The 12,220-nt window shown below is 37.0% G+C and overlaps 1 protein-coding gene across 4 annotated transcripts in view; it reads left to right on the top strand.

Annotated features, from left to right (window-relative positions):
* The window catches only part of SLC45A4 (solute carrier family 45 member 4), a 135,709-nt gene extending 126,059 nt beyond the window's left edge, over positions 1-9,650 (top strand). For all 4 annotated transcript variants that reach the window (XM_023496525.2, XM_031947268.1, XM_031947267.1 and 1 more), the window contains one exon: positions 3,067-9,650. In XM_023496525.2, the coding sequence (XP_023352293.1) occupies positions 3,067-3,426 (360 nt within the window). In that variant the 3' untranslated portion in view covers positions 3,427-9,650. The remainder of the gene's footprint in view (positions 1-3,066) is intronic.
* Positions 9,651-12,220: the final 2,570 nt, after the last annotated feature.

The following is a 12,220-nucleotide window of genomic DNA, read 5'->3' as shown; positions in this document are numbered from 1 at the left end:
TTGTTTGTTTTGTTTTGTTTTGTTTTAAACAGAAGCAAAAAAAAAGAAAAAAAAAAAAAAGAATTGTTGTGCTTTATGCTTCTTCTTGGTGGTCTTCCAAGCTGCCCAGAGCAAAAGCCCTTTCTCGCTTGTGATTCCTTTGCTTATTCCAAAATCATTGAAAATGGTCCTTTTTGGAATAGCTAGGTAGAACAATAGATAGAGCATAGGGCCCTGAAGTCAGGAGGACCTGAGCTTAAATACACTTCAGATATTTAACACTTACTAGTGTGTGACCCTAGGCAACTTAACCCCAATTAACTTAACCCCAATTGCCTCACTTCCTCTCCCCTAGAAAATGGCCTTTTTTGTTTTCCTTGACTTACAGCTTCAGTATAGCTCCTTTGGAGATATTATTCTTACATGACAATATCATGTTTGTGTATTCATCATTTATTACCCTCTCTAGCTTCCATTTTCCTTCCTTCTTTCCTTCCTTCCTTCCTGGCAATTGGGGTTAAGTGACTTGCCCAGGGTCACACAGCTAGGAAGTGTTGGGTGTGAAATCAGATTTGAACTTGGGTCCTCCTGACTTCAGGGATGGTGCTCTATCTACTGCACCACCTAGTTGCCCTTCTTTACACATATTTTTAAGATAAAATTTATTGATAAGGTTTCTATGCATTTACATCAGACAACTCTTAATTTTCATCCTCCTTCCTTCTGTTACTTTCAGTTTGTGAGATTCTACCTTTCATTCCTTTGATATCTGTTTTTCTAAAACCTAAGAGGGCAAGTCAAATGATGCCTGACTTTCTTTTGCTCAGTCACAAATTCTTAAGAAGTAGGGAGAACTCTCCTTTCCCTGCATACCCCCCCCCAAGTTTTCATCATTTGTTCCCTGATACAAAATTATAATTTTCCTCTTGCTTCCTATACTTTTTAGATGATGAAGTTACCAAGACACAGCAAGTTTTAGTGATGTGTTTTGCAGAGAAGAGCTGCCTAAGATTCTATATAGTCATCTCTGAGACCACAGTTTTTTTCCCTTTGTTTTCCTGATTCATGACCTGTTTCTTATCTATTTAATTTTTGTCCACATTATTTATGTATTCTAGTCCTAAAATCACTTCTGCTTCTCTTTCCATTGGTATTGATCCAGATACTCCTTTTTTTTTCGAATATAGGAAAGATTTATTTTACATTCTTACAACAGTGGCTGCCTAGATGAATAAACACCCCTTTGAAACTCCAAAGGAAGCATTTTATTTCCTATCCTGAAGCACAAGTGCCTCCCCTGATTCCCCATTAAGTGGATGTTACAGAATTTACATGACATGAATTCCCACTCTTCATTATATAGCCAGTCCCTACCCCCAAAGGAGCTTACATTCTTTTGGGGGAAGATAAACTCCATCCTTGCTTATTCCTTGATGTTCTTGTGAGTTTCAGTTTTCTAATTTGTTTCATTTCTCCAATTTAATTTTCATAACTGTGAGGAAAAATGTTCATCAGTTTCTCACAATTTTGCCCTTTTTTTTCTTTTTAATAATTTGGTTTCCACATCCTTTTCTAACTTTTCATATTTGACTAATTTTTACATCCCACTTCATAATAAAAGTTTGTTATCTCTTGAACAGATCTCCTTACACAGGATGGATATTTAATCCCTGAATTCTCTGCTAATTCTTCAGATAGGGCTGTACTACAAGTGAAACTTCCAATTGTAACACGTTCCTCCTCTTCCTGCCAATAACCTTTCTAGAATCATTCTATTTTCCCATGCCATTCTTCTAGAGGCATCTAACTATTCAGTTATTCCCTTCAGGACTTCTCTGCTGTGACACCCAATAATATTTACTGACCAGAGTAGAAATGACCCAAATCCAAAACTAGATTTCTAGCTTGAATTCATCAGTTTCTATCCTTAACTTAATTCTTCCTGATTCACTCTTTCTTACTTCAAATGCCAAGGTAAAAGGAATAGCCAGTTGGGTCGGTGCACAGGTGCTCACTCAGTTCTTAAGTGAAGCAGATTTGAGAGGGCTGCCTCCACAACATTACCACAGTTTGCTTGGGGCACTTTCGTCCGAGAAATTGCCAGAGTTCCTCTCAGTTCCATTCCACTATGTGCCACCTCAGTTCCTAGAGTTTGGGATCTTTCACCACCCTGCCATGAGAGGCAAGATGATTGATCTCCAGAGGTAAGGGACTAGAATAAAGCATTGTAATTCTCCCCAAGAATGTTGTTTTGGGAACAGGAGGAATTCACTCTTATATTCTTCCATACCCAAAGGGAATGATCCAGATCCTCTTTACACATGCTTCCTCTCCAGTGCATGTATTTCTTGATGCATTTTAATAAAGTTCTCATTGATCTGCCTACCTCTGCTGGTTTCTCATTTCTCAGTCTGTCCATTATACAACCATTTGAGTAATATTTCTAAGACACTATTCTGGATAGATTACTTTATTTCTCCAAAAACCATTTCTTACCAAATAAAATACAATTCTGTATCCTTTGATTAAAACTTCCACAATCTGCCTTAGACTGTTCTCCTTTTAAACAATGATTCATGCACAATCTCAGAAGGCTGTCCATTCTAACTTAGACTCAGCTAAGACTTTTCCAGCTTTAAGGTGAGCATCTTCAAAGGAAGAATTTGCCACCTCTTTTCCTTTTGAATAAGTCAATCGTGAGCTAGTTCTCTCTCAGGAATGAATTTGCTTTTTTTTCTCATACCTATTACTTGTCCTTGTCCCCTAGAGTCAGTTCTATGTTTGTCATCCTCCATGATGACAGGGATCTCTTTAATCTTCATATTTCTCATAGCACTTTGGCTGGATCTCTCCTTCTCCATGATTTCATTCTTCATGGTAGCATGGTTATTTCTATGTATTTCTTTACTTCACCCCTCCCCCCCATTAATGGCATGTGTAAGCTTAATTACAGCAGGGTACACGTCATATCTGTTGTTCTGTTCCAGGATTGATCTTTGCATAATAAGAGTTTCTTGATAAATATTTGCTTAATGGATAGAAGTCCTTCTAACTCTCCTCTATCCTCATCTCTTTGTTTTCTTGCAGTATGTGCAGCATAGCCCTGGAAATTCAAGGCGTGGATTTGGCATTGATTGTGCGATCCTTTCCTGCCAGGTTTATATCTCCCAAATCCTTGTGGCCTCTGCACTGGGTGGAGTGGTGGATGCTGTAGGTACAGTCCGTGTTATTCCAATGGTGGCATCGGTGGGATCATTCTTGGGCTTCCTGTCAGCAACATTCCTGGTGATTTACCCTGATGTCTGTGAAGAATCCAAAGAAGAGCATAAGGGACTGTCTTCTCGGCAAATGGCTGGGAGTGGCCACACTGAGGAGAAACCCAGTGTTTTAAAGCTCTTTCGGAAAGAGGAGTCCCCAGTCTCAGTAGAGAGCGAGTCAGTCATCTGAATTTGCCATTCTTATTTATACACATTCCAAGCAGGAACTGGAGCCGAGTGTGGAGATGGTCTTAAGAGGGGGGCGGGAGTAAGAGAAGTTCCTCAACGTTCTATAATTGATATTGCCTGAATTATGGCATAAATAAGATTGTGTGCAAAATGTACTCAAAATTCATTAGTCTTAGGTTAAGTTTGAACCAGTAGGCAAATGTATAAAACTGATTGTTTTCTCCACGTTAAAAAATAGGAAAAAAACAAACAGAAAAACCCCACATTGTTTATGAATTCTTTTTTTTTTTTTAACTAAGAATAAGACCTTTTGATTCCAACTATTAATCAAAATCTTCAGGTATATTGTTCTGCATGTTTTTAACATGTTGCTGTATAGACAATAAGCAAATTTAGAAAAATTAAGAAATATTTTGCCTTTTTTAGATTGTAATTTCAAACAGAAAGCTATTTTGACAACTTTTATGAGATATCATCTGAATCCCTCAGATAATGATAGTTTAACTTGAATAGACTCTTTTATCCGAAATTTTTTCCACAGACAATTATCAGTCTGACAGCTATAGTTATTTGGTCAAAATTCACCATATTTTTTTTGATGCAACTATTAAATATTTTTCTTTACAATCACTTTAGGGGGAAAAATATACAAGTGTAGTTTTCTTTTTAAAAAAATTCATTGGACATTTTCCTCACGACAGACTGATCTAGGTCCAGGGGAGGGGGGTTAGGGGTGGGAGATAGGGTTGGGAACATACCAAAGGTGGGGGGAGCAGCCCAGAAGGTGATCTTGTGTTTGAAACACCCACTTGACAAGGACAGTTTGTTTTTTAATGCATCATCGGAACATGCTGTGATATGACATTAAGAGAAGACCCTTTATTTGAACTGGTGAATGTGCTGCATTGTGTGTCTGTCTGGTGTGTGGGCCCGTGTGTTTGTGGTGAGAGATATGTTGTTTTTCGTGTCACCTGATGCTGATCATCTCTTAAACAACCAGAGGGTATTCTCCTATTCTAAGCCAGCTTCACAGAATGGGTGGCAGCCCTCTGGGGAAGTGAGGGTGGGGATTTTTATTTTTTTAATTGCACTTTTTATCATCTTGAACCTTTTGTTGGGGAAATCATGCGAGCTGAGTTGAAGGCCTAGTGCCACTGTGACAGCATGAAGGCCTACCCCTGATTGGCGTGGGATTGTCTGGTGATCACAGAATCCATGTCTAAGGTGGCCTTGGGCTTTTACAAGAAAAAAAAAAAAAAGGATCTCGGTGAGCTTGTGTGCCTTGCCTGCCGCTGGGTGGGTGGCAGGGGCACCCACTGCAGCCCCGGGGCCTCTGCCGACCTCTCAGCTACAGAATCCTGGAATTTGGACTTTCTTAAGGCAACCTGATGGGCGTGGGCTTTTTTCCCTCCAGAACAAAAGGAAAGACTGCTCTGTTTTCTACATTTAAGAGAACCTTTAGTATTTCCAGTTTTCATATACAAGCAAAACTCAGAGTGGGGGTAAAAGTAGAAAATGCAGCTGCTATTTGGAAACTTCTCTCCAACCACAGTTTCTCTGTACACCAAGAAGCTCCTGCTCTTTCTTGTTAGCAGTGGCCACTGGGAGGAAGCAGATGGATTCAGGGAAGAGAGCCGGGAGCCCGATGCAGATTAAACTGATCAATTGAGACAATTGTGGTACTGCTGCCTCAAAGTGGTTGTTTTTTAAAATAAAGTACTTTCAGATGCATGTGAATCATGCTGCAATATGATCATTCAAAAGCAAATATATATTTCAAGATAAAACTAAGAAGTTTTTAAAATAAATTACTTGAATTTTCAGTGTATATAAGAGAATGAATATGTTTTAATGTACTGATCTAATCTACATTCTTGCCAGTGTCTGTAAGTTGCTGATGGGAATATGTTTCTTTTGTTTGTTTTGTTCCTAATAGCTTTCTCAGTCTGTGTTCATTTAAGTTAGACTCCCACCAGAAACAAATGTGCTGTGTTAAGTTGCTGGAATTTCCTAGCTCACAAGGACACCAAATTGCACAGGACTTTTTCCAAGTCTCAAATGTTGCTTGACTGTTTTCTAAACTTCGGTGTTTTTTTTGTGTGTAGAACTCTATGTGTATGTGAATTTTTTTGCTTAGACAAAAACCAACAGTACTACTGAAGGCATTTACAACCTTATTCAAAACCATGCAGTTTGTTTAAAGTTCACTAGCTACCCTTCGGGAAGCAGGCTTTTCTATCACCTTTCATTCACTGGAACAAGTGCTGTAGGCAGGGAGTCTTGGGGATTTTTCACTAGACTTGATGCCACAGGCAAGTTGTGATACACAGCTCACTTCATATCACTTTACACCTTTAGAATACTGTTTATTACGACTTTTGACTGTTTAGAGGGCCATGGTCATGTGGCTAAAGGCTTGTTGATCCACTTACAGGTGCTACCCTTTTAAAAATTCAGTAAAAGAATGAGGGAAAGATTATAATGAGAACACAACCAGTATGTTTGTATTGTTAGTACATCTTCAGTTGTTTTTGTTTTTGTTTTTGTTTTTTTTTAATAAATTAGATGGACTTTTCTTTCCAGAGCTCTTGTTGCCTGTAGATTATCTCATTTTGCTGGTTGCAAATATGATATTTATGTGGCAGGTAATTTAAGGAATACCAAGGATGAGCAATATTAATATTTGTTCACAAACAGAAAAGAGAGAACTGGGTACAGAAATCTTAAATTTCAGTTTTGTTTTTTGCCAACAGGTAGTGTCCACAGGGCTGTTCCTAGAGGATAATGGCCATCTTTAATCCATGTCTTCATCTTCTATATTCAAGTCTTCACTCAGACCATGGTCTTTTAAAAAGAATAAAGTCAAAATACCAAAAACTAGCACGTTCAAATTTTAAGATCTTATAAAAGTAACTTGCAATTTGGTTAACATCTTTTTACAGAATAACATTCATGAAAAAGTTTTAAAAATGTGCCTGATGGCACTCAGTCAGTCAGTATGTTCGGGTTTTTTTTTTTTTCTTTTTTTCTTTCCTTTTTTTTTTTTAAACATGGGCAGAAGGAAATTGCTGCACACTTTGGTAGAAAATTTTAAGCTATAATTTCTTCGGATGTTTTGCAACCAAAGTATCTAGTACTATGTAAGCTAATGTTTCTACATCAGAAACAAAGGGGAAATGCCTTGCAGTTTAAGCCCAAAAAGATTCTGGTAACTGTTGAAGCTCTGCAGCTTAGCTTTCAGGGAGACAGACCCATTAACCAGTATTTCCTTGGTTCCCCTTCTGTTCTCCTCCCTTCTCCATGCTTGAGATATATAGAAGATAAATGTCTTCTCACTTCTAAGGATGTTGGGGAATCCTTTTGTCTCAGCTCCTCAATAGCAGTCAAATCACTTAAAAGATTGTACTGTTGAAAGTGTAATCACCTTGTGTCTTAAAAAGAGATGGGAGGAAGGAGTTTTAGCATTTTTCCACAGCAGATTTGTAACTGCCTGAGTGAAAACATTCTCTATTTTATATATATCTAAAATTAGACTTCAGATAAAATATGTACTGTAGCAGAATTGAACATTAGTGGTTAATGGTAAGGGTGATTTTTTTTTTCCTTCCCTTAAAAATGTGTCTGTATATTTTCATATCAGCAAATCTGATTTGACTGTTACTGTACTTTTTGAAAGGTTCAAGTAGCTTAACATAAGCTCTCCGTACTGTGCACTGGGTAAAACACTTGGTTTAGCCAGCATCTGGCCTAGTGTTTTATGAAAACAAAAATATAAAGGTTGTCTCACTAGGGATCCTCAGGGCTGAAGACTCTGGTGGCTGAAGAACACATTGAGAGTTAAGCAAGGTGCCCCCCAAAAATGTTTTTGTCCAACAGAATGGGAATTTCTCTGGCCTGCTTCTTTCAATTGCTTGACTCCTATGCATTAAAAATACTCATTTCCAAAATAATTTACCATTTGTCAGTTTAGGGATTAAGACTTTTTTTCTTCCCCCTATTGTATGTAGATGAGCATTAAGGAAAAAAAAATAATTCTAAAAAGTTTATCCAATAATGGAAAGAAATAAGAAGATGGTGTGGGAGGGGTTTGAAGTATATCCATTACAGTTATGAGTTTGAAGTTTTGGGGTCTTTCTTGTGTCCCCTTTTGCATTGTCCTCCTGTTTTCCAAAGGGTCACTTTCAAAGTTTGACCACAAGAAGCTCTGGAATGAGTCTGATGAGCTGGGAATTCTGTTAACTGCAGTATCTTAGCTGAAGCAGGAAAAAAAAAAATCAGTCTTTTAAGTAGGCTTTGCAGCAAACTTTTGTGTTGGTCTTTTCAGGTGCAATTTTATGACCAGTTTAACTAACAGAAACACACTTGATATTAACCTGCTGGGGTTAACAAAGGAATGATGAATAAAGAGGGATTTTCATCTTGCTTTGAAAGACTCCTGACATTATATGCAGTTACCTTCGGTGGTAGCAGTGCTCAGTGCCCAGAAGGTTCTGGAAGGTAGTGGGTGTTACTCTTCTAAATTCATTTTTAGATTGCCCCAGTTGCCCTGGTTAATTTGAAAGAGAGCTTACAATTTGAAGAGGTCATCTCCCTCCATACTTATTCAAAGCAAGAGCTTTGATACATGATTTACTTATTTATAGCAGTCCTTTAAAAGATCCTTCTTTTAAAAAAAAAAAAAAGCGTTAGGCAATTGTTAGGACTGGTGTTCCCAATAAGTCTCTCTACATCACGTTTACTGATGTATGAAAAAGATCATCCTGTTTTCCAGTATTTTTTCCCTAGGCTGAATAAATTATTCTTAGATACAGAATATATAAAGAGCAGCAAAATGAATGCTAACTTCATTTCATAGCATCCCATCTTTAGTTTGGAAAGTCTCTTAATGACAAGTCTCTTTGTCAGCCAGTCCCACTACCAAACAAGTGAAAAGAGCACCAAATGTTGCAGGAAATAGATCCCTGGAACAGAGGGGGAGAGAGAGAGAGAGTGTGTGTGTATGTGTGTGTATTTGTGGAAAATACCAAATTACTAACTTTTAGTAGACACCTTGCTTCTATCTTTTGTGTCTGTATCTGACCCACCAAACTGTAAATTATATCTGCTAAGGGGTCCTCCCCTGAAAGTGAGCTGGCCAGAGCAAATGTAATTTCCATGTTACATTGGGACAATAGTGCTTCCTTCTGATGAAGTGCAGTTTTTTTAGTATCAAGTGAGATAGGATATTATTGGGGAAGCTTTCCTCAAAAACAGTCTTTTCTTCCTCTTTTAGTGTTAGGTTACCAGTGACAATACTTATCCCTGGCACCCCCAAATGAGACAATCCAAAATCATTTAAAAATAAACCTTTTGTTACCTAAATTTTCTTTACTTCTGATGTTTGATTTTCTTTGTGCAAAAGTCAAATTTTCCAATGCATCAGAGAAACAACTAAGAAGAATCTGTCCTCATTGTTTTCTCTTCTTGGCCTGAAAGCCTGAATTCAATTCTTCATATTTGGCTGATGAATAGGTTCATTTTCATGGCCAGTGGGAACCTACTAACCTATCAAAAGCTCTCATCCTTGCTTTTTTTGGTCTCAAAAGTTCCCAAATGACATTGGGGAAGCTTCCCCACTGATGATAGATATTTTGTTTCATTTTGTTCTTAAGGCATAGGAGCCATCAAGGAGCTTTCTTGTCCCATTAATGTTTTCAAATAGAATAGTTCTTATGTAACATGGAAATGAGTTTTCTCCTGGGAGCTTGTTTAAATGCCTCGTGTCAATGGAAAAGCTGCATATAGGCATCTCATAACAGAAATATTTAGTTCCATTGTGAACTGGTGGTAATGACAACTACTTTTTATCAACTTATTAAGTTGGGGCACTATACTAGCTCTTGCTGAGTTTAGCAATGTTATATGTGTGTGTTAAACACATAATGTTGTTAAGTTTTATGAGAAAGGGATTAAAGCAAAGTAATGTCACAGATGATGGATTTTTTTTGAGTGCATCAATGGCACAATATTGCATTTATTTCTATGCTGTTGAGCTTTTGGGGGATTTATTTTTTAAGGTAAAGGATTTGTTGCATGACCGACTGTTTTTACTGTTCTGCACTTTCTGTTTGTATAATCTAATTTCATTTATGAATAGAAAAGGGGGGTGGATTTAGATATACACTCTACATGTGTCCCAGTCCGTTATTCTACAGTTGAATCTTAATAAACATTTCAGTAAGTTTATGAAATGGGTGTGTGTCCTTTCCATCTTCACAAGAAAAAGGGAGAAAGTTAGTTGGCACTTTGGTCTTTGAGATCAAACTGTTTCCCCATCCTTTCTTAGCTTTCTTCCCACCATGGTTTCTTACCCTGTTCTTACTATCTCATCATGGAACCCAAACTTCAAAGTTCAACTCAAGTGCTACATACTCCAAGAAGATTTCCTGACTAAAATAGACTTCTCCCACCCAAACCAGAATAGTTTGCTCTCTTGATTCTCAAATAGCACTTTGTTGTCAATTAGGCTAAGGTTTTATACTATGTAATATATTTTATGCATTTAAAAGACTGTTTGATTGCCAAAAATGACACAAGTTTAAAATTCACCAGACTAGATAGTCTATAAAATTCTTGTCTCAAATTATCTTACTTTATAATCCTATCTGCCAGGACTTGGGCTCAGAGATAGACATTCAGTTGATGAAAGCATGGGCTTTTAATTTCTCTGAGATGAGACAGATTATAAACATGGTAAAGTATCCTTGGGAATTAGTTGCCTCTCTTGAATGACCAGATTCAGTAATTCAATAGAAGTGCTAAATTGCTCCTGGTAACCTTTGACAAATTAGAGGAAAAAGGAGGTACTATATGATTTTTAAAATCTGTAGGCCAAAAAGCTTGACAACTTCCTTGTTAAAAAAAAAATACTAAAACCTCTTTAGAGAGATTATAAAGTTTCAGCAAGGCAATCAGGAAAGAAGAATTTATAAAGCATTTAATATATGTTAATAAGGACTTTTTATATAATAATATATGTTATAAGGACTTTTTACAAATATTGTATTTAAAAATGACCAATAAGATGGTTTTGAGAAGAGGTCATGATTAATTTCTTTAAAAAAAAAAAAAAAAAGATATAGTTGATGTATTGGCAGATTAGCCAGCCAGCCAGAGATATCATTTTTACCAGTATTTCGGTAAACGATTAGACAGTTTCAAGATCAATCATGGACAAAATGGATAGAGGTAGGTTAGACAAATGGGCAATCATATGGACTAAGAATTGATCAATTATACTCACAGTGTAGTTACTAATCATTTAAAGTCAAGTTAGAATGGATGCCATATATCTACATATAGATATATGTTTAACCCTGGGCTATTTAAACCTTTTTGTCAATGACTTGGAAAAAAGACACAGAGTGTGCTTAATTACATTTGTAGGTGATGATATCTCCAAAGAATGTGGCAGGGCCAACACTATGAAAGACTCCCCCTTTCACTAGAGGTCTTGAAAACAATCTCATCTTTTTCAAGGGGATTCTTATCAAACTAGAAGAAAAGTTTGAATTCAAGACTCATTCCCTGTTTCAAGCTGTCTGAAAGCCAGTCTTGCTCAGTTCTGCCTCCTCTAGTTTTGAAGACAGGGCATTGAGCCTTCTTCAGTACTTCAGTGGATAAGTGATTTCATCAATGTGAGATTCCTTCTGGATAAAAATCGTAATTCTCCATATTTTAATAATTTTCATGAATTCCTATCACCAAACCAAAAAAAAAAAAATCCCCTTTGCTAATAATCCTAAAAGCTCATGTTATGTCATACTAATAGCTAACATTTACATAGCCTCTCTATGCTCCAGTGTTACCATGAGGCTTTACAATTTCACAACAATCTAGGAGGTAGATACTATTATCCTATTTTACAGATGAAATTGAGGCAGACAGCAATTAAGTGACTTGCATAGAATCATAAGAATGGTAAGTATCTAAGGAAGGATTTGAATTGTGAACTTTTATTACTCTAGATCTGGTACTCTTATTCATTGCACCACCTATTGCCTCTATTAAAGTTTACAGAGTGCTTTACTGAAATTCATTACCATAAATAATCCATTTTTAGGTGAAGTAACTTAATCCTGTTCCATGTCAGAGACAGTATTCTAACTAGTCAGAGAAATGGTTATTGGTAGCTCTGTCATAAAACATCATAGCAGGCTACTTTTGTTTTCCTTTTTAGACAGGTTGACAGAACTGTTCAACTCTGGTCTCAGGCATTTACTAGCATTGTGACTAAACTTGAGTTTGTTTAGTAACTTATTTGTATCAGCTTTTATTCCCATTTTTCAGTTCAGGAAACAGGCAAATCTTCCAGGATTCTTCTGAGTATCAAATGAGATATTTGTAAAGCACTTCACAAACTGTGTGGCACATAATAGTTGTTTCAGTTGTGTGCTTTCTTGGTAAAGATGATGGGGTGGTTTGCCATTTCCTTCTTCAGCTAATTTTACAACTGAGAACAAGCAAAAAGGGTTAAGTGATTTGCCCAGGGTGTACACAGCCAGTAAGCGTCTAGAGATAGGTTTGAATTCATGAAGTCTTCCTGACTCTAGGCTCACTATCCACTGCACCACCTAGCTGTTCCCAGAACTCAATTACTCCAGCAAATAAGTAAAGCGTGCCAGAGTAATAATCAAGAAGTTCAGTGAGAAACCATAATAGATGACTTTTTTCTAGTTCAGTATTCCACAAAGAGATTGCCATAAGCCTATGAGCTATAGGGATGGGACCCAGCCAGAAAAGCCTATACTGGGAGT

The sequence above is a fragment of the Sarcophilus harrisii genome, chromosome 1, assembly GCF_902635505.1.
Source record: "Sarcophilus harrisii chromosome 1, mSarHar1.11, whole genome shotgun sequence".
NCBI classification, from domain to species: domain Eukaryota; kingdom Metazoa; phylum Chordata; class Mammalia; order Dasyuromorphia; family Dasyuridae; genus Sarcophilus; species Sarcophilus harrisii.
The sequence above is the reverse complement of the archived record's forward strand: the minus strand, read 5'-3'. Positions and strand labels throughout refer to the sequence as shown.